Genomic DNA, 23,345 nt, shown 5'->3' on the forward strand with positions numbered 1-23,345 from the left:
GGGGCGTTTCTGCGGCAACCGCTGCGTCACGGCGCCACGCAGGCGTGCTTACGTCAGCAGCGCGCGCGCCTGGCGGGAGGCGCTGCGTGTGTGGCGGAGGGAGGGGTCGACGGGCAGCAGGCGTTCGCGCTCTCTGTGCTTCCCTCAGGGCTTCCCCCCTCAACCCGCTCCTCAGAGCCAGTCGCTAAAAAACTCTTATTTTGAAGGGAGCCAACAAACGACGCTTGTGTTAGCGCAGAAAGCTGCGGTCCGAGCATCTTCCTGCTGGAACCGGGGCTCTGCGGTGGCTGCAGGTGACTGCGATTGCAGCTCCTCGCTGATCCTCAGCACTGCCTCAGAGCAGCATCAGCTGTACTCGGTATTAAGGGTGACCTCAAATTCCGAAAGGCACTTTAAAAAGGCTTTTTTTGGCTCTGTGTGACCTGTGCCCTATTTGATGGAGGAAATGAGCTGAAGGTTTTATAACCTCGTCGCTGGAACCACACAGAGCATGGATCTTTATTTGGTGGGGAAATAAAGCTGTACATTTAGCATTACCCAGCTCACTCGTGAGTGACTGAAGCACCTTTTTGTTCTCACCATCGTGTAACACCACGACCCACAGAATCATTAAAATCATTAAGGTTGGAAAAAAAAAAAAAACAACACAACATTAAGATCATGAAATCCTGAAGCATCCTCTCTTCTGCAGGCTGAACAACCCCAGTTCCCTCCCCATAAGACTTGTGCTCCAGACCCCTCACAGCCCCATTGCCCCTCTTTGGACACACTCCAGAGCCTCAATCCTATGGAGGTGTTCATCTTTCCATACATATTCAACCCATACACGTTCATCTTCCACCCCTCAATACCAGCTCACCCTGTCTGATAAACACCGATCTCTTTCTCAACCTGCTGGCAAAATAATTAACAATTACTAAAAACGATTAAAGGGTAAGATTTTCTTCTCTCAGATTGAAATCCTGCTGTTAGTTCCCACCCAGAGAAGAAAAGCACAAGGAAACGTTCAGAGGGCAACCGAGCAATTTGGCAGATGGCACCACATGAAGTGCTCATGCTTTCATAGTCTTGTTAGGAAGCAAGAGATGATTTCATGATGCTCAGCCTCAGAAGGAAAACTAACGATTAACTTAACACCATATTTATTTGTAGATAGCACTGTGAGAACGCACATCACCTTACAGACACGTAAAAGGTGACACCGGCCTGCCACAGAGTGCTTACATCTCAGTGTTGACGAACACGCTATGAAACCAAAATCTTGGCAACAGGAGGAGGGTTCTGAATAATTGGGTTATTTCAGGAGTAATAAGGGAGTGGCAGGCATGAGGAAGAGGAGGATGACAGCATGGAGCACAGCACACCTGATAAAAACAGATTGCATGACAGGCAGAGCTGCACAGGTAGAAAAATAAGGAGCTGTGGAGTTACAGTTAACATGACAGACTGCACCTACAGAACACGGCACTGTTTGAGCTATTTCCAAATGTGATCATGGTGAAATGTTATCCAGAGTGGCTTTATTTCTATTGTTTTCTGGAATTCTAGTGTGATATTTGCTTGTATTATGCAGAACTATGCATTTCTGAACAAAGAGGTAGGGGAATAGCAAAAGCTCTGCAGATGCAGGAAAATAACATTTGAAAAAAAAAACCACACAACAAAAGGGAACAACAAAACAACAGAACTTGCAGATTTTAAGATGCCATTCTTTTTCCCCTGCAGTATCTGCTTTATATTTTACGACATATTTCCCAAATCCATCAGCTGTCAAGAGGGAAATCTCCTACTTGCAAACATTTTAGTGATTTACTGTCTTTTTTTTTTTACCAAAAGAAAAGAAAAAAAAGAAAAGAAATCTTATTATCCTACGTTTCCTTTGCAGACAGAGGATATTTGCTGGGCTTTGTTATGAGAGCTGAATATTACATTTGTTGCTGTAGCTTTGCTGTTAAGTTGGACTGTCAGCAAGATATTCTCTCTTATTTTTGTATATATTCATATCCAGTTACATCTTCAGGATCCAGATACTCTGACAATGGATGCTGTTACAGGTCTCCAAATAAGAAAAAACGGCACAGGTTTTCTTTGCAATATCATTGTTGCATTACAACTGTGAAGACTCTTGATGAAGCTTAGGTACCGACAAATTAGGGGAAGGAAAAAATCTATTATCCTTCCATCCCCATTCAGTTTCTCTTAAAAAACAAACAAACAAAACAAACAAAACCCAAACATTAAATGCATGAGAGTTTCCAGAGACCAGGGGTAAGTGAAGTGGCATTTATAGGTGCCACCACCTCCACGCAGTAACATCCCTGATGGAAGGCTCCTACAAACAGCAGGCACCCACAGATCATGTTTCTACTTCAGTACATTCACATGGGGATGCTTCTGCTGAGAAGATGAAGCTTTTTCCAGGACCATTCCTTCACATTTCTAATATAAGTGAGGTGAAGAAAAAAAACAAAAACAATTAAACAAACAACCTATTCCTATGAATAGGTTGGATGCCTACTCAACAAGGCATTCTAGCCTTTAGGAATAACACATATTGATATGTATTGGGGAATTACAGGTAAATGCATTGATCTAATTAATGTGTCTCTCCAGGATTTGGTTGTCCTTTTATTTATTTATTTTTTTTTTTTTCAACATGGGTGGCTCATGCACACCAAGAAGTGCACTGGGAATTTTCTTAGTCCTGCATCACTTGGCTAGGCAGCAGCGATGCTGTTTGCCATTCCAAATGTAAGGAATTCGTAGTTACATTTCCACAAGCATCAAAGAACAAGGCAAACTACTCCTGAACAATCATACTTAACAGGACCATCTCAACAGTGTTTGTTTCTGTAGCATCCAAGGCAATGTTTAGAAAAGGCTGAAGCCAGAATACTTCATCTTCTTAGAGCCCATGCCTACATGAGGTTCAGCATTTAAGCAATTATGTCAGAATTAGCACAGTTGGTGCACATCTCACATGCAGATACAGATTTGTAGATAGATAAGTTTGAGACTGATTTTAAAATTAGTTTAGTTCACAATTGTCAGAGTCAAACTCCACGAGGTCAGATCAGCATTCTACCCAGCCCAGCGTATATTTTCCTCAATCTTTGATAACATATTCTTGGAGATGGAGTGTGGAGAAAAAGATTAATCTTTTCTTGGTGTAACTTTCTTATTTACAGCAACTAAAATCTCCCTGAGTTATTGGATGCATCAAGCCATTGTTTAACGAGTCCCTTGTGTTTAAATAATAGCAATAATAATCTGTTCTCTATCACGTTCTACAGCAATAAATTTCAGCGATCGACTTTGGGCTGCTGTGACAAAGCACTCCCATTAGTCTGCTTAACCCTAAACAACTAAAATTCATTGTGTACCCACCTGTCCTTAAAACTGCAAGCCAAAGGCACACTTTACTCTTAGTCTAAAACACAGCCTAAAAAACACATGACTCAAAAGGCATGAGCTCTATTCTTCACAGCTGACCGGCAGCTTCTACACACTGTGACATATCGGCAGAGACAACAACCATATATACCCAATGTTTTATCAGATGAAACAATATCAGATTAGACAGTTTCCCTAATAAAGGGCAGGAACTGAGAACTGCAGTAGGGAGGTAGATGGCAGGAATAAAAGGGTGCTTTGTTTAATTTAGCTACACGCACTTCAAAGGCAGCTGCATCTCCACTGTGCCCTCATGAAAATGTGTCACTCTCTGTACTTCTCTATTTTGCAGAGGCATTTATGTCAGGAATTCAAGTGGAAGAGAAGAGGACGATATCATGTTCACTATTTTGAAACAGAGGTGCTGCTGAGTTAGCACACAGCCGTCCTTCCAGTCTGTCTACTTAGGGATGCGGCTCAGAATCGCTCACCTGTCTGAGAGCTCATTGAAAAAAAAGATACGTAATGTCATTGTCATGTAAAATATCTTGGAGCAAAAGTAGAAATCTTTTCCACAGTTTCAGAAGAAGGAAGTGTAACAATATAGAACGCAGAAACCTGCAAAAACCTTCTGGAAATCTAGCAAAGCTGTACTAGTGCTGGTGGGTCTCTAGACTTGTACCAGGAGAAGAGAAAAATCAAACTAAAAGGCTGCCTCCATCATCACTCAACACAAAGGATGTAAAGCTGGGAACGTGGGCAAATCATCACCAAAGCTAGAGGCCAAACAGAAAAATGAAAATCTTCAGAACAGCATAGTGTTGACAGCAGGCAATAAGGCTGCCTTGGAACAAACGCATTTAATAAAGGCAACATGTTAAAAAAAAAAATCCACAGATGTGTAAAATGTTCAAGTGGCAATTCATTTCCAAATAAGTTATTGGAGACTAAAAGGTACCGTGAGTGGAGCACCAACTGAACTGCCACCGGGTGCCAAGGGCAGCAACTCAAGATGGCGCTGCCGTCCCACACAGCCCATCATCCCGGTAACCCGGAGTTGGCAGTTCAGAAGACACTCCATCTTCATAATTGATTTATTTCTCCCCGCCAACCTCCCTGCAGTCACTAGTTCAGCCACTGCAGTGCTGCACACAACGTGTGGTGGCTGACATGAGTCACAAGATACAGAGGCTGAGCTGCTGACCTCGAGGAGAAGGTGAAAGGGGGGAATGTCTACTTTAGGCAAGGCCTAGGAAAACCATTATAAAAATAAGTGGGTTAAGAATTCCCTTTGTATTCCTTCTATGGCGGATAGGCCCTGGGGCACCTTTACCCACATGTATTGCTCTCCAAGTCAGCTTCACCATACAATCAGTCACCACGTACTCTGTCCAGACAAAGCACCGACAACACAGAAGGCTTTTAATACGGCCAAACCAGCAGCTTTTTGGTCAGTCAGAGTAACCTGGTGTTCAGCAGCTTGGAGCCTGTGTCAGAACAAAGTAGATAAGCTATGGCTAGAGGAAGAATTACTTTGCCACATCACCCTGCCATACATCCACAGGATCCAGTTACCAAACACAAGGAGTGTTCTGCACTCTTGACTCTTTTCAACAAGAAGTCAGCTTACGACAAGTGAACACCAAGGTATTTGGAGCCCCAGAACCAGCTTCAAGAAGCTTCTCCACTTTAGTAAATACACCCTGCTGCTCCCCTCCCAAGGTCACGTTGGAGGGAGGAAGAGGCAAAAGGCAACAAGTCTCAAAAGCACTTCATCGGTAAACAAGATCCAGTTCCTATCTCAACAGTTCCAGGACTGCAAGCAGTTTACAACATGTACAGGTGGCTTACAGGCCGAGAAGAGAGGAATACCAGCCTTTGAAGGCTTGGTGTAGGACCAAGAACAGTTCAGTAGGCTCTTCATTTCTGTGTGGAAGGCAGATCCATTGCTCACAGTCTGTGTCATTGTAGTAATAAAACATTTGCGAGCTGTCAGTGCTAGCAGCCAACGTTTAGCAATACACTGAAGCCGTGCTTACATACGAAGGAATAAATCCTCTTCCCTGCCTCAGAAACAGTCTGAGATATCTCTGGATAGGCAGTAAAACTGCTGAGTCCAGCTACATATCAAGCAGAAAGACCATTATGAAGCCTCAATGAAAAGAGGAGAGTGCAACTTACATCTGAGACAGTCAGCCAAGGTTGGGAGAAGAGGAGAGAGAACAGCATGTTACATTTGCAAATTCAAATTAAGGTCTTTCTTCCCTCTTCCCCCATCCATCTCTTCCTTCTCAGTTTCCTATGCAGAGCCTCTGCAGCTGAAGAGTGTGATCAGGGAATAATTTAAGACAATATCTGTGTGGCCTTTATAAAAAGTCGTATGTTCTGGAGTAAGGAGTGTGAAGTCTCCTCCTGCCATATATCTGAGGAAAGCTCAGTCATGATGTCCAGCCCTCACTCCAGTGATGAACAGAGCCAGGAGAGAAAAAGCCTGGCTTACACCACAGGTAGAACCCACGGATATGGTAGGAACCTGTACAGGGGAGATTGCATTTGAAGCACCAGTTTAAACAAAGGCTTCCTCATTGGGAGTGCCATTGATTTTGAGGAAGAGTTTGGAATCTTCAATCTTCTGTTTTCTTTCTCTTTCTAGCCTGCGTCTGTAGCAGACCAGGTAGATTGGAAGGCAGAAACCCAGTAAGCTCAAACCAAGCAAGCCAACGTTCACCTGCAGGAAGATAGACAAAACAGGCAGGTTAAAACAACAACAACCAAGTCACTCATGCCCAGTTGGTCAAAACCCAGCTCACGTCACTCAGCTACAGGCAAACCAGGAGACGCCCTGCTCTCTGTATTGGCAACAACATCCTTTGTATTTTTATTTATACTCCGGTGCCCAAAGCACCATGCATATAGATTAAATAATGCAAGAGTTCGTTGCTCTAGATCTCGGCTGCAAGAGTCTCTTGTTGCACACAACAAGGTAGGGATGTTCAAGGTGCATTTCTTTTCCACCAGCAGCACTGTGCCATGTGTTGCTGGAGAGCAGATGTAGGCACATGCAGCCTAGAGATCAAGACCTTTCAGAAAATTGACACATTACAGTGTCAGAGACTCAACAATACATCACACATTTGTCCTACCCTCAAAAGCCACTTGGCTTTCCCAACATTAGCATCAACAAGTCAAAATTTACTGATCATTAGAGTTTATTGTTATCAAGAGAATAGTGAATTTCTACTGCATTTGAGGGCAGGACAAATTAACTCATTTTTACCTTACAGATTTTGACCTCATCTGTGCAAATTGTTTGCGAGGAAATAAACAGCAGCCTTCTCCCTTCCCACACACCAGTGAAGGGTTAATGCCATTCCCTCCCAGGGCCTCATTACTCACACAGAAAAGGGTCTCTTGGACACCACCAAGGTAATAGCAGACTGAGAGACACGTACACTCCCTGCTGTTTATAACCTTGGTCCACGCACAGGGGTGTTTTTGTTTTCAAAGAAATGAACCCAAATCATCTTCACCACTGAACCTGTGTATTATATTTGAGAATAACTTGCCCAGAGAGGGTCTCCTTCCAGAGGTCCTGTTAATGCCATAAACAGAGGCTGCTGCAGAAGGGCAAAAAGGGCACTGATCAACGACTGCAAGCCTGTCAAGCTACCAAACTGAGTAGAGGGGTATCTGTCAACAGAAAAAGCAATAGCATTATTATATGTCACCTTGACTGTTCACAACACCCAGCTCAGGTTGCACTCCCAGTAGATTAGCACAATAGAATACAGTCCCAAGAGAGGCATAATATGAAGAACTTTTCTCTCCTGAACTTATGTACAGCTACCTTTTATTCTAGAGATTTCAGTTATATGTGGTGGTGAGCACAGTGCTCTCTAGATCAGAGCACACCTAGTGATGGAACAGATGTCTGATCTCATCCTGAATTCAAAAACTTAAGAAATACCAGATCTAGCACTTGTTTTGTTGTACTGTAAGACAGATGGAAGTGCTTATACAACTATTCCTGTTGCAAAGGGAAAAGAGTGTTGACATTTACTAGTTAAAAAGCAGGGCCTCTTTATCCAGATGACAGCACTAGCAGCTATGCAATCATTCTCATCTGGCCACAGCAATTCGCTCCATTTAGAAGTGAGTGAAACCTGCACAACAGGTTAGTGTGTGTTTTCCTTTTTAGAGGACAAGTCTGATCCCATGTCAAATTAAACAACACTGCTCATTGGAAAGTGCTGAATATCAGATACTACTAATGGAAAAATAAATCTTAAGAGCAGTCTAACATCTGTCTCTTTTCACAACTGAACAGTGTTTAGAAAAAGTCAGGTTGGAAGGAAAAAAGCCAATTAAAATTTTCCAATATTCAAATAAGTCAAATTGAAACCAAAAATAAAGAAGTTGGAAAGAGCTGCAATGGTGAGAGAGGTTTAGCTTATAAACAAGCTGATATCTACAACAACAGACATTTACCACAATGGGGACAAAAACATTTTGCTTCCAGCTACCATAGAACCAAAAGTTTGTATGTTTTTGATTTAATGTCTGAGATGGGTTTTTGAATTTGGAATACACAGGCATTGAGACCAAAGCCTTTCACAGAAGGAGTCTGGGGAGCTTCCATCCATGGAGATATTCAAAACCCAAGTGGACACAGGACTGGACAACCTGCTCTAGCTGACCCTGCTTGAGCAGGTGGTTGGATTAGATGGTATTGAGAGGTCCTTTCCACCTCAACCAGTCTGTGATCCTCTGAAAGCCAACAGTTTCTTCCTGTTCTCTGCCCAGCAGCTCAGGACAGAGAGGCAGATCTGTTTTCAGACTGAAAAACATTGCTTACTAAAGAAGAGAGTATTTAGATCCAGCTATCGATAGCTTTGATCAGTTGGAAGCAGGATGGATGATCCACCTGGGAAAGGGAGTATGCCTCACTAATTGGGCAATGCTTTACCAGTGCAATTTCAGAGCAGACCAGCAGCAATATGCTCAATTATGTTAATGTTTTACAATGTTTTACCCAGACACATACACATAGCTACCCATTATAATAAAAAAAAGCCTTGAGCTCTTACTATATAACCATAGTGCCAATGCCTAGTGTCACCTGCACAACTGATAAGTTATGCCTCTTGTCCTGGCAGTAGTTATGCCAAAGGGGTTATCAGTTTCCAAAGAAGGAATGTATCAGCCAGGACTTCCGTCCAGCTACTATCATGCCCAGCAGGGACAGGGAATGAAAACTGCATTATTTTTCCCCTCTGACAGACTTCAATTCCCGATCTCCTCTCACCAGGACTTTTTATCACCTCAAACTAGTTTATCTGTCCAGCCTCATGTTATAGGTAAGCAGAGACTTACACAGCTGCATAGAGGCCTCCCACTGCTGAGTGGATAAATCCTCTCACAATCGTGTGCAATATGAAGGAAAGAATCTGCAAAGAGAAGAATAAAATGTCAAGTGCTAGATGCCAAGGGGTATCAGACCCCAACACACAGCCATTCCTAAAAGCTGCTCTCCTTTCTAGTACATAGGCAGACCTAAGCAGCCCAGAGCCCAAACCTGAAGACAGGCACAAGGAAATAACTTGTATTCATCTCTAAAAGCAGTGTTTTTCCTTACTTGCTGACATGTCATGTATAGTTAACCTCAGAGAGCATAAGACCTCTCCCTTTTGTAGATGGCACTGTTGCAAAGACACATACCCAGGAAACAGTAGCAAGTGTCACAACATTCTCTTTTTGAACTTGTGTCCAATTTAGTTAAATTTCCACAAGTTATTGCAGACAATATGCAAATATGAACAAATGACATCTGTTTGCCTATGTCACCAGGGTACGTCTAAGGATAGTATAAAAAAAAAGTAATCACTGAACTCATCTGCCAAAAGCAGGTGGTGTCACAAAATAAATATTATAACAGGTTTATAATCCCACAGGTACCATTGGGCATAGCATTTGATGCAGAAATAACCTGCTGTATATACTGGCGTCACAGTCAGCAGCTTAAATCAAGTCCAGGTCAAAAGCATAGGCACTGCTAAGAGCAGCTCAATAGGGAAGTATGTGCAGTTACAGAGCTCAGCTGCACAAACTCTATGTATAAACCACAGATCAACTCTGCCATTTTAACCTAGAGAAGCAAATGTAGTTATCTCACAACGTGCAAACTGAATGGTACTATTTGTTTCAGCTTTAAGGCTGGGGTTCCTACAGCAGCACAGAGATCTCCCAGCAATGCCAGAACACCCTCCTGCCATCAGCTGGTTCTGCTGGTTTGCCAGCTGTCCCAGCATCGCTGTGCCTGGCATTTGGACCCATGCCACCAGCCCCTCCAGCACACCTCCATTTGAGACCTATTCACCTGCAGCGGTAGATTGGGAATGAGACAGGTGACTCCAAATCCAACCAGCAGGACATTTGTGAATGCAAAGGCATTGGTGGCGTTGGTGATTTTCTGGATCTGACGATCACGTTTTTTCTTTTTCTTGTCGCCTCTGGAAAGATAACAAAACCTACATTAGGAAAAGCACTTTCAGCAGCTGCTGAAACTCACAGCAAGATTCTCCGCATGTCATATCAACTATCTAAACCACTTTGTCTAGAGGTCTGGCTATGGAGATGAAGGGATCTCCATCGGTGAAAAGTAAGGAACAAATGGCGATTATTTCAGTGCTGCTGCTGTCATACTAGAATGAAAGTCTGAGCCGCTGTGCTACAATTTAGATTTGCTCCTCTTAACTGATCTTAGCAAACATGGAAGATGCAATCCCTTCTTCCTTGCAATTATCAAGTCTTCCTTCAAGCTTTCTTTTCTATAGTGGTGAACCAATATCCTTTTCAGTCTTCTATATATCATCAGAAGAAGAGGCCTACTACATGGCTGCATGCCCTGCGTGGTGCACACTACTCACTGCTCAGCGTTGCTCTCCTCATTATCTTCAGAGCCATCATCGCATTCTTTCAGCCTCCAGTCCATGATGTACCCAATCACAGGCGCTGTCAGCAGGCACAGCAGTTGCAGTACCCCAAAAATGGAAGTGTAAAGACTCACTGCAGGAAAAAAAATAAAGAAAAGATGCTAAGGGTGTCAGTCCAAGGGATAAACCTTGGCAGGAAAAACAAAAAGGACAAAAACTTCCTCCTCGCTGTTCACCTTTCCTATTAGAAGCCCAGATTCCGTGTACTTGCAGATTAACCTGCAGGGCTGAAAGCAGCTGGGATGCAGAAGTCCTCCTTCTGTTGTATTGTTAGAGGAGCATCAGCCCAACAGCAGGCAGGACCAGCAGGGGCACCCAAAAAACTGCCTTGGGCCAGTGAGGTTTCTGCTGGCTAGGAGCAGCAGGGAAAGTTCTGCAAGTGATGCATCCTGCACAGCATCCCTGCCTTAGTCATCTCCTCTGCTGCCTGGCAGGGATCTCCAGATGCTGGAGCTTCTGATCTGCAGAAGATGCAAGGACAAGCCATGCTGGGAAGGTGAAATCTATGCCATTTTGTGAAGAATGGATTAGTTAGGAAGTGCCTCTATGGGGGGGAAATCAGCAGCAAGTAACACAGCATCTGTGAGCAATCATTAAAATTTCAAACTGGTAACAATTCCCTGCGTATTAAACATAGGAATAGTGTCTACATGGCTCTCTAGGGGAAAGTTGATGCCAGCAGACTTAGAAGAAACCTCTCCCCTTCTGTTATCAGACAGTTCCCCCACCCCACAATGCTTTTCCCACTTCCTCTCTGCCCATGATGGATCTGCAGGCATCACACAGAAGGGCTGGTGAGTCACTGTACCACAGCTCTGAAATAAGGATGTGATTCCAAAATTGACTATCTCAGCACAGAGCGCTCATGAGTTACAGCACTGTAAGCAAAAGCAGCCAAGAAGAATTTTAGTTTATCCCTCCCAGTGCATCGCTTGGGGCTCTCAAAGCAGTACAGCTATGACTTATACCAAAAATCAAGGTGGTACTGGGAGAGAGGTTTCCAAGAAGCCTTCCTCTCCTATGCAGTCATAGCAAACCCCAGCAGGGCTGCCTCGTAGTGCCCAGGCATGGCACCAGATGATCCCTTCCTGGCTCCAGTTGCTGGCTGGGAAACTAAGAGGAACTTCCAGCTCCAGCCTCTGAACTCACATTCTTGCCCCCATTACCTCTGCACAAGCAAGCCCTGACGTGGCCCCATATCCCATCTGCTGGAGCCAAAAGAAACAGGTGGCATCGCCCTCTACAAACACTCCCAAAGCTGATTTGCTCTTGCGTGGTTATTTTTTAACAGAGGGTAAGAAGCAAGCCATGCTGTCAAGTTTTGTTTCTCTGTGCTACTCTGAACACTTAATCTTAGGCTCTAAACTCTGGGAGCAGAAGCCAGCTTCAAGCAGGGAACGAAGTTTATGGGGACAGCAAGAGGAGAGGTCCTATAGGAACAATCTCCTCAATTTATCTATCATAAAAACTGTCACTTCCTAAGGAGGAAAGAATATGAAGCAAACACCAGCAGCTACAGCAGAAGCAGAGCAAACAGAAAGGCTTGCAGACGTGGGCACAACCCTTTATACCCACTGTTCTATAAGTCATTACGTCAAACTGCCCTGAGGAATACAACCAAGTTTTCCAGCCTGTCCTGGTTCTTCCCAAGGTCTCCCAGTACAACCAGATTTGGAAGCGAGGTGACAATTTATGAAAGACAAAGCCAAATTAAAAGTCTCAAACACAACAGGTCTCCTCTCTCCTGCCTTCCCATGGTACGGTTATGTGGTTGTTTAGAGAGCTTCTGTGTTCTCTGGCTTCTCCCCTCCACCTTTTGAGGGTTTCCAGAAGACAAGGAGCCACACACTGACTGCTTTTCCGCCTCAGTGTTTCACAACATGAGATGCACAGGAAGCAGGACTTCCAATAACACAGTGCTTCACTGCAGCTTCAAGACTTCATGCTCTCTGATTGCCCTTAAATCCTTCTTTCCTGGGTATATTTCAGTTTTCTTTGACCATAACAACACTGACAGTTCTTATCTCCCCTTGCTGAGTATTGCAGGTGGGGGGAGCTCTCTGAGCAAACAAGTAAACAGTGCACAAACAAGGAATCCGAAGGAGCAGCATCCCATCCTCTCCTGATGGGCATGAATTACATTTCTAGAGATCTGCACGCCTGACACTGCTGTGATCAGACAAAACCACTGTTTTGCTGGTGCCATGGAAACACCAAGACAGTGGATTGCACTGCAAGCCCAGGCTGCATTTGGGGAAGGAGGGAGAGAATAGGAAGAAATCTTTAAGGTGGCATAAAAGGATAATTCACCCAATAGACACAAGTTCTTTTTTTAAAGCATAGAACTTGATTGAAACAGAATTGGCAGCATAAATTGATATTAATCTTAAAATACTGGGAAGAGGGAGAGGAAATAAACAGAGCAAACCAGAGGAAAAAAAAATAAAAAGGAAAAAAAAAATCACAGTACAAGAATTACAAGGTAAGCAGAAAACTGAGCTGTGCTGAGAAAGGTAGGCAGCATGAAGTTTGTCCTGTTTACTGTTTAATGCCTAAACTGGCTCTTGAGCCAGGAGATAAAGAGCTGAATGCTGCAGGCTGTCAAATGCTCAAACAAAGCAATTCAGGGAATGCCAGGGCTTGGAGTTTCCTTCCCTCCCCCAGAGCTCACTCCTGTTTTCAGAGGAGTGCCTCTTGATTTATCAGCTTCATGCAATCCAGATTTAACAAGTTCAAACTGGATCTTACTACAAAGGACAAAAAAAAAAAAAAAAGAAAAAAAGAAAAAAGCTAAGTCTTGTTTTGCAATCCTCTGTATTTCCAACAACAGTCAACTAATGTACTCTTTCCTGTTTGCTCCATGTACTGAATCAGAGCTATAAATACAAGTCCAGCACAGTGAGCGCCCCTGAGCCTCCCCACACACACAGGCAGCACAAAACAGCCATGACTTCACTTCTCCCACCCTGCTGCTGGGACCAGACACCCAGCCCAGCCAATGGTCACAGAGTCAGCTGCTCTGTATGCTGTGTTTGCTTAGGATAAGTAAAGCAAATACCTGATGAAATAGGTTTCCCAATTAAAAAAATAAAAAACCCACAGTCCACCCTGAGAGGGCCACTTTCAACAAGCTATTGGAAGGAATATCATGGAATAGCATTTAACAGACGCTGGGCTAAAATTAGATTGACATTCAAGTGTCCACCTCACTGTCCCTCTGTCCTGGGCCACCTCCAGCCTTCCACTGGACCTCACCATCAGTCAGCCACACCAGTAATTGCTGTACATGGTGTGTTTGCTGAGTAATCAGTCATGCTGACCTCTTGGAAGGATCAAGTCTGGGTCAGCACCCAGTTCCAAGGAAGCAGATTAAAGTCACCCTTCTTGACTTGGCTTCCAAGTCACCCTACCTTGGCTTTCATCTCCGGACAGAAACTCAAGGATGGTGTTCATGGCCCCCATGTAGAAGATGAGCCGCAGCTGAGTGACACACATGGTGATAAGGCTGAGCAACAAGATGGGGCTGAAGACACTCTTCATGAAGGAAGGAGAAGCTACAGAAGGAAAAACAGAGTATTTGAAAAATGCAGCATGGTCTTATAGACAGGCATGACTTCAGAAGAGGCTGCAGATCTTGGGTTAGCAGACCTTCTGGCCAATCATCCCAGCATGGTCCAGTGGCAGCCCCCAAATCTGCTGAGAGCAGCTGTTCTGCTGTCTTACAAACTTCCTTACTGAACAGTGATAGATGCTAGGAGTTTGGTCACCACAAACTGCGGCAAAGTAAGTCTCACCCAATTCTGGTGAGCAAAGCAAGAGGAAACTTCAAGCCACCTCCTTCTGCCATATCCCTGAGGAAGGAAGGCTGGAAGGTGGCAGCAGCCAGTCTAAGAGACAGCAGTGACCAAATGTGCTGCCCTATGGCCATACCATTACCCATGTGGTCATCCACACCTGGCAACAACATACTTCAGCAGGTGTACACAAGCAGGATTCCTTGTGTAACTGAAATCTATATAGCAGTGCCTGGCATGTGGCCCTGCCAACATACGGAACGCGTATCACTCTGTCTCACGTAAACAGGCCTGGAGCAGAGCACCAGCTCCTGCATGCACCAGCATCCCCCAGGGCACGTGGTGAACCACACCTGTGCTGTCAGGCTGGCACTTCACTTCAAGGTCCACTGTGGACAGGCAGAGCTTGTTGTTCTCTTGCAAGGCTGCTGACTCTTTGGGGCCCTTCATGGAGCTCCCCACGCTCAGTCGGCGTCCCACGGTTGTGACTTGCTTGTAGAACTGCTTCCCAGTGATTTTGTGGTCAAATCCCAGCCAGCTGAACTTTATTTTCACCCTGTTGGGCAGTAAAGAGAACGAGGGCTGCAACACAGGGTGGGAGTTAGAGGAAGCAGAGTTGTGGGAATCAGGGTGTGGGGGGATGCAAGGCACTAGGTTTCCACCTACAAATCCACAAGTCATTTGGATCCAGAGCAGACAGATGTACCTGGACCACTTTGGCACAAGTCAGTATAGGAATGCTTATTGTTACAGGCACATCATTCTCCTTCATGGTTCCAATGCTTTGGAAGGTAAAACTTTTCACAGATATTCACCAGTCAAGATATAAAGCTAATGTGAGACATAAATCCTCACCCTCGGAAGAGCTGGCAGCAATAAGCAACATGTAAGGGAATTCCCTGCCCACTCTTCTATATTGGCTGTGAGGAAGGTTAGCCCCCAGGGCTCATCTAGATGATGCTTACGTATAGTCCATGTCTTCTGGTCCCGGGAAGGGCTCCAGTGGCCAGTTGAAGAAGCAGTTGAGGAAAACTAGTCCTGCACAGCTTGCCCAGACGAGCAGAATAAGGATGAAGGAGACCCCAAAGTCATATATAACCTAGAAAGCAGAAAGAAATATGATTTTGGCTGTAAGAGCAGAAAATCTGTAAACATAGACAGGAACTGAATCTTGCAAAAGCACATCTCTAAAAAAGTGCTTTAACAATTCATCCCTCTTTCTTTCGACATCATTGCTAAATGGTACAAATCTCCAGCTAAACAGAACCGGTAATGAGTCACAATCCCACATACTCACCTTGATTCCCGGGAAGGTCACAGCAGAGGAAGCATAGGAGCCAATCATTAGAGCAATGAACGTGGAACGGAGGTCACCAAACATATTGGGCAGCTGGGGACAGAAAAATCAGTTGGAACAGGTTGTTGACCAGGTAAGGGAGGAAGAAAGGAGGGGAGAAACCTCTTGAGAAGATGCTGGCATTCAGAGTTAAGAATTCTGGATACCAGAACCCAAAAAAAACAAGCAGTTTTGATCAAGAATGGCTTAGCTCATCAGGATGAAGATCCGCAGGCTGTATTGGTATCTCCAGTGTCAGGGAATGTCTACAATCCACGACTTATGTGCTTAACAATACTGCTTCCTTCCAGACTGACAGCATGCTTTGCATTGGTCACCTTTAGCACAGGATCCTTTGTTCCAGTCCTTGTGCTCTCCTTAAAGATTCCTTTCCCCAAGGCTACAGCCACCACCTCTGTTTCTCTCCAAAAATCCGTGCTCAGGTTCTCTGCCAATCACTCTCCTTTTAGCCAAGAGTTGCTAGAGATGGGCTGTGACAGCTGCACAATGCCTAACACACCTTGGGCTGCCAGCTTTGTTTATACACCTTGGGTCAGCACATAATCTCTGCAGTAGACTGGAAAGCTCCTGCTATAACAAGAAGGAATAGGAACTAACACGAACTGTGTTGCTGCTACGTTGCCAATGCCAGCCAGGTTCCCCCATGCAGACAGACTGTGTAAGTGAGATTTTGTTGCTTCCTTCCTGCTCTTTCAGGTCACAGAGTCCCCAAATCCACTCAGGCATCACTACCACGTCAGCCTTGGGGGTCTCCAAGGACACTGCAGCTGCCTTCAAGCACTGAAAGCTAAACAGCAGTTTTCAAGACAACAAAATGATTTGGAGAATATTGGATCGAGTCTGAGCAAGCAAATGCTCTCATCTCATTCTCATTTCGGTGCTGGAAAACAAATCCATCTTTTCCAGGAGCAACATATAAGGCAAGTGAATCAGGCTTGTGTCACAGCGGGACCGGCGTGTTTACAGCACAAGTATTCCTGCGCAGGAACACTTGAGGATCCATCTGGCTGTTTATCATCCCTCTGCCTCACTGCGGAGCTTTCTATGCAGCACAGCCTCCAGGTCCTCGGATAACCCCAGCCAGAGAACAGCAGCAGCAGACGCTGAGCCCCAAGCAGGCAGGCAGAGGCAGAAAACGCTGCACTTCTCTGCAGCAAGGAACCCCACACCCATCCCCACATCCCTGCACCCGGGAGAGCTGCCAGCAGGCTGCTTTTGGGAGCTGCAGGCAGGAAGCGGCCAAGGATCCAAAAGGTCTGTTACCAGGCATAGAAATCCCTCCCTGAAAGCGCTAGCCTAAAAAAAACCATCCTAGAAAAGAGCATCTGCAGGATGAAATAAATATCTGCAGGTTGCAGGGACTGGCCACTGTCAGCAGGCAGGGTGTTTGTATAATCTTGAATGCCCCAAACCGAAAATAATCTCCAGAAATTACAACAAACAGCTGCTGCTGCTGGAGAGCTGTGAGCAGGGCGAGAGCTGCACAAACACAGCTGCTTCTTGGCTCAGGTTGCTCTTCCCCAAAGTCTCAGAGATGACAAAAAGCCTTTTTCATAAGCAGCTCCCAGGTGGGTCCTTCAGCTCTGGGGGTACCAGAGAACCAGAGTGAGCCTGAAAGCAAGCAGCTACTTTTGGGAAACCCAAATCTGCTTCTGCTTCGGTGGGGACAAGTCCTAGAAAGGCTTGAGACTTTGGAAAATCTTGTTTGGCAGCAAGCAAGTGGCCGGATTAAAGAAAATTGGACAGAGGAGATTCAGTGGGCTGGATAAGATCTTATCAAGTGCAACTGCTAACACCGAACACTCAGGAGGAAAGGAAACCTGAGAGCTGAAGGGACAGAGGGAAGGGAAAACAGCCTGGGTCTGGACAGAAAATCCCTCAGCCTGCAAGCGTTAGCACTGGCAGTGCCTGCCTGACTCCAGGCTGAAGACCAGCTACTAAAATAACAGGCAGTATTTACTAAGCCAGATTTCCAGCATAGCAGCGAGCACTGGAAAAACATGAACCCTAGGGATGAGAAAATAAAGAAAGAAAACAAACACAGAAACCACAGTGCAAGTAGGATCTTTGCCTTCTGCCAACAGAAGGATCTGATCCTCAGTCTGACCTTATTCCTGCAGGCCAGAATTGACTCCTCCACTGACTTCTGCCTATGCTGGTATGAGTGTCTCAATTCTGGAAGACCTACCATGAGGAAATGTCTTACATCTTCTGTTTAAAGGTCATTAACACTCCAGGTATAATTAACTTCATGCCCTGTCTGAAAGACACCGACTTGATTTTGCCACACCGGAGCTGTTTTTTCCTGGAGCCCTTTACTACAGGTGTGCAATCCTCAACTGATAAAAATCACTTCCTCGTTTCCTCTTGCATGACTTCTCCTCATTTGCCCTATAATAAGGCCTTTAATTAGTTTTATATGTTTTCATCTTTTCCCTGGACACACTCCCTATACAAAAAGTACCACAAAAAACACCACAGTGGCATTACCAAAGCCAGCTTCCCTCCTATTGCAGGGACTGTTTGAAAGAACAGAAGAAGAAAAAAAAATATATATATCAATAAATAAAAATTAAGGGACTGAGAACTGGACTTGGAAGTGGTATTTCCATTCAAGCTAAGCTTTGTTTTCCCTATCAGGGGGTATATTTGGAAATAATACAGACAATAAAAACATGTTCTCCAGGAAAGCCTCAAACTGCCTGCTTTGTCCTACACATATGGAGACTCCTGTTCCCGTTCTCCAACAAACAAAAGATCACAGAGCCCTAAATGCTGCTAATATTTCTGAGCAGAGCAGATTCCCTGCACAGAGATGCCCCCCCCGCTCCGACTACAGGGCGCTGTTTGTAGCAGAAATGAGAGCAAAGCAGCTGCAATTCTTTGAAAGGAAAACAGGACAGAAAACAATCTATAAAAGGCTCTTTGTGGTAATTTATCACACATGTTTATTTCTTTGCATGGAATAGCTTCGGAGCAGAACCAGTGCCAGATTCCTGCGTTGCTGTCAGAGCCACCAATACGGATCTGTTTCCATTTCCAATCTCCACCGTATATTGGCTAAGAGCAAGTCACGAGGCAGCAAGCTCCCCTCTGCATTTTAACAGCAGGCACAGCCTGACCTTGTTCCCAGAAGCAGGAACATCACGGCTCCCCCTCCTCCCCGGCCGGCAGCCCGGCCCTGCAGCACGCCACGTGCTGTCAGCAAACCCTGGGGACTCAGCACCAAAAACACCTCCGACCCCAAGAGACAGCTATCATGGATTGCAGTTCCACGCTGTAATCCTCAGCAATCCCATTTATCCCTCAATTCCTATAGGAGCGCAGAGGGTCAGATTCTCCATCATAACACATCGTGCCCATGCAGGCCGGTCCCCAGCACTCAAAAAAGCACCCAACCACTGCACACATGGAACATGCCAGCCACTCACCACCCTGGGGTGACAGGGAACAGCACAAGTGTGTTTCACCCATTTCCTGGAGTGCTCCAGGTTGCTAGCAGGACAAAGTCACCTTGCTTTGACTCATGCACACCGAGCAGCTGCGACCTGCATCAGCCAGCCCAAGCTTGCTTGGCAGCAGGCATTGACGTGTGCTCATTGCCACTTCTACACAGCAACCTGCTGTCCCCACGTGTCTCCCTCATCACACTCCATCCCTATAGGTCACAGCAGGAAGGGACCTGCAGGAGTGCCCCATATCATCATGGAAAGCAGCTTGTGACAGCAACTTGGATCATTTCTCGGAAGGTTTCGCCTTTTTCCCCGCAGATGTACTTCCTCAGAGCTGAGAAACTGGCTCATTAATGAGGGTGTTAATAAGTGGCTTTGTTTATTTCTGCTGCTGCTAAACAGCCGCAGAACAGCACATCCAGTCTCTGCCCTGCCCTCCCATCATCACCAGTGGCTCCAAAATAATCAGTGACCCATTAATAACCACCTAGAGAGACAAGAAGCACTGCTGGCAGCCATGAGATGGGAATTCTGTCCTCTCCCCCCAGTAGCACCAATGTGCTTCTCTCCTCCTTGCTTGTATTTGAAGCAGGATGACATTTGCCCCACAGATCTCTGGGAGCACGGCCAAGGCTTCCAGTGAAGAACATTACATACGTCCAAGAGACTGACATCTGCACACAGTTTTGAAAGCTTTGAATACAAAAGCAACAGAAGCAGCAACATCACAGTGCACCCAGGGATCTGCAAACAGCCCCTGCCAGGTTTAGGTCTCAGGAGGTCAGGCAGCACCTAACTCATGTTAAATTAGAGGTAACCTTAACTAGCAGTTTAACTTTTAACAGAGAGCTCAAGGCAATGCAGTTGAAATCAGAGTTTTCAACCAATGTTTCCCAGGCTGTTTTCTAGGAGATTTTCTGCCCAGCCCTCTTTCAGCCTCATTGACATAGGTAATGAGGTGGAAAATGAAGCAGCTACTTGGAGAACGATACTGCTCCCATCTCCAGGCAACACGAACCCCAAAACACAGCTGACAGTTGTAGACCGATGCTCCTGACACAACCCATGGGCTGAGCTGACTGACGTGGCTGGGCAGACAGAGCCCAATTCACTCGGTGGCTCAGCATTTCTAAGGAAACCTGGATGGGACTTTCACCCTTTTGTGCCAAAGAACCACCATTCTCCTAGGGAAGGGATGCAAGAAGCACTCGCAAGAAGCTGCTTCTAACCCACTGCTAGAAGGGGGGGAAGTAAAGGAAAAGCAGCCTTGGAATAACCAGCTAACACCCAGTCCTTCAGCTAAAAGAGTGACTGACCCTTTGTACCAAGCAAACCCACGTGCTCATCAAGCTGCAGGCAAGAGATCCACGTTGCTCCTTCCTGCTAGCCCAGCTCCCAGCCACGGTAAGGAATAAATCAGGAGTCAGGTGTTAACTCTTTGCTTACCGTGAGTGATGTGAAGGTCATGCACATCCCACCAAAGCCGTTCAGAGCCAGCGCGATGAATATCAGCACAGACAGAGCTGTAATGACAAAGCCCAAGTGCTTTTATGGGGTGGGGAGGGAAGGGAGACCGCTGAGCCCCCTGGACTTTGGTCCTGACACAAAACCTCAGCAGTAGTTCAGCACTCTGGGATGTGCCATGCTGCCCCTGACCCAGCTCATCCCACCAGCACCCATTTCCCAGTCACATGGAGAAGGATGGCTTGGGTGCAATGGCCTCTTGGATGGATGGGTCTCTATTCTGTGGTGACTAGGTTTGCTGATATAGCTTGTCTGAATGGGTCTTAGAATCATAGAATGATTGGATTGGAAGGGATCTTACAACCCACCCTGTTCCAAGCCCTGCCACGGCTGGATGCTCCCTACCAGCTCAGGCTGCCCAGAGCCCCATCCATGGCCTTGGGCACCTCCAGGGATGGGGCACCCACTGCTCTGGGCAGCAGTGCCAGGGCCTCACTGCCCTAAGTAAAGAATTCCCACCTAATATCTAACATAAATCTCACCTCTTTTAGTTTAAAACCTTTTGCCTTTGTACTATCACTACCAGACTGTGTAAAAAATTGCTTTCCCTCCTGCTCATGAGCTCATCATGAGGAGGATCTCAGATCTGCATATAGAGCACACGGCTCTGTGCACCCCAAAAATGCAACTATGGCCCCAAAGCCCACCCTGAGGCCTCCTCCCAGCCCCAAAACCTGCCCCAATCAGCACTAAGGCCGACTCACAGTTGGGGTTGCTGGCACCATATGCGATCAGCACACAGGACACAGCAAAGCAGGCACTGAAAGGGAAACAGAACTATGAGTCTCCTGCAGAATGCTTGACATGGGCTAAATCACATCTCCCTCTCCCTCCTTAGCACCTCGTTGAGCAAGCTCTGTATAATTTGTGTAAGAGGGAGCTGGTGATTTGGAAAGAAAAACCTAAGGAAATACCCAAAGATTACAGAGAAGCCTTGCACAAGGGCTGAAGCAGCAACATTCCCTCCCACGGCTGTGACACAGCTCTGTCTGGACCCAAAAGCACTGTTGGTTTTCCAGCATAGAGCTTTACCAGCCTTCCCCTCGAGGTGACCAAAGGCAGCAGCAGCCCTGGTCCTGCGACTCAGCTGCAGTCACAGCTCCTCTCAGGTAGCTCTGAGTCAGACTCGCTGTTTTCCCCACCCTGCCTTGTTTCTAGTTCTGAAAACCCAGCAATGCTGGGGTCCAAGTCACTGTTACCCCCACATGCTATTACAAAACCTGCAGATGATCTTGTTATCCAACTCAGAAAGCAACATGGATGCCAACTGGCAAAAAAAGGGACCTAGGAAAGGCAGGCAGGACGTGCCTATCCTGGGGTTAAGTCCCCAGCTTGCAAGCTCTGATGTAACATCTTGGGTTTGTGCCTCTCAGGACACAGCTCCCAGCCCAAGGAAAGAGCTACCCACTGTGACTCACAAGTGACTCCTCTCTTCCCCCAGGCTCCATCTGTCCAGGGAGCTGAAGCTCGGACACCGAGTCTCAAACCCTTCCCTTATGGAGCAACTCACCGTGCAGCCCCAAACCATCCCGGAGCTGTTCCAGTGCAAAGCCAGCAACTCCCAGAACAACCCCCCCCACCCCATTGTTCCTGAGGTTGTAGGGTTATGCCAACAAGCAAAGCACCCAAACAGCACCCATCCACCCCCAGCCCACCCTGTGCCCAGGACACCAACCTGCCAAGCAGCCGCAGCTTGCGAGGGCCGTACTTATCCATGACAATGCCCAGGGGCAGCGTGATGGCACTGAGCAGGAAGGAGCCAATGGTGAAGGCCAGGTTCAGCATCTCATCCTGCGCGTTGCACGAGGGCCACTTGTGCTCTGTCGTGGTGCTGTTCTCAGACTCGGGGCTGTCGGTGAAGTTTCCTGCACGGGGTGATAGAGGAGCATCGCTGCAGTGTGTTGGGATGGGGAGATAGAGATAAACCCTGTGATTCACTGAACGTATGGGGATACTCAATTCTGATTACAATCAGTAAGAAATGGAAAAAGGAGAGAAAAAAGGGGCATGAGAAGGGGAAGTTGATGAGCTCAGCTGGGAGCACCAGGAACAAATCTCCCACCAAGGAGCAGCAGGGCAACAACCTAAGGACAGGGCAGAACCACCTGAGGACAGAGCTTTGTTCATTTATCAAATGAGGCCCCTGCAGTCACGGGGCACTGCCTCGGTAGGACGGGAAGGGATAAACACAAAAATAAAGCCCTCCCTGAGCAGTGTGTCATCACAGATTTTTTTTCTGAGCTAAACTGGAAGATCTCACGGCATCCAAATCAGCTATTTCAGGCCCTGACACTGAGCTGACAGGAGCTGGCACAGCTCGAAGGACGAGCCTCCTGGCCTCGCCATGCAGGGACATGGTGGCACAGCCACCCGGATGGGACGAGCGCCACTCCTCCAGGCATGCAGCTCACCAGTCACTAACGAACTGATGAACCCACAGCTTCTGCCCCATCATTAGTATTTTCTCTTCTTTCTCAGAAGGTTTAGGCCATGCAGATCGGTTACACCTCTGGCTTTCTGGTCGTGCCTTTGCATGAGGAGCTGCGCATGCAGACTCCCACGCTGCGCAGAGCTCGTGTTGTGTAACAGGCACAGAAACAGGACGGGGAAATATAGGAAAAAGAGAGAAGCTCCCTTTCCCCTGCAGCAGCAGTTTCAGTGCCTCTTGTCACAAGTCCATCCCAAGAATGCTTACATCCCCTACAGCAAGCATGTGTGCCTTTAGACTTTCATTAACCCAGAGCACTCATGTACTCCACCCCTCCTTCTCCCTGCACTTATCTGACGTTTCTGTAACCTTTGCTGGGATGACAAAGCAATTGCTCTTTTTTTT

General features: G+C 46.3%; 1 protein-coding gene across 1 annotated transcript; it reads right to left on the bottom strand.

Moving 5' to 3' along the window:
• Window positions 1-1,828: 1,828 nt before the first annotated feature.
• Window positions 1,829-22,394, bottom strand: SLC43A2 (solute carrier family 43 member 2). The gene is made up of 12 exons (XM_031556400.1): window positions 22,188-22,394; window positions 21,217-21,272; window positions 20,435-20,511; window positions 15,477-15,569; window positions 15,145-15,278; window positions 14,533-14,735; window positions 13,796-13,939; window positions 10,320-10,458; window positions 9,770-9,902; window positions 8,767-8,840; window positions 6,960-7,083; window positions 1,829-6,121 (listed from the first exon to the last, which is right to left on the bottom strand). Exons 1-12 carry the CDS (start codon window positions 22,295-22,297, stop codon window positions 5,960-5,962), a joined length of 1,449 nt encoding a protein of 482 aa, XP_031412260.1. The 5' UTR covers window positions 22,298-22,394; the 3' UTR covers window positions 1,829-5,959.
• Between the last annotated feature and the right edge of the window lie 951 nt (window positions 22,395-23,345).

This window comes from Meleagris gallopavo, chromosome 21, assembly GCF_000146605.3.
Source record: "Meleagris gallopavo isolate NT-WF06-2002-E0010 breed Aviagen turkey brand Nicholas breeding stock chromosome 21, Turkey_5.1, whole genome shotgun sequence".
Classification (NCBI taxonomy): Eukaryota; Metazoa; Chordata; class Aves; order Galliformes; family Phasianidae; genus Meleagris; species Meleagris gallopavo.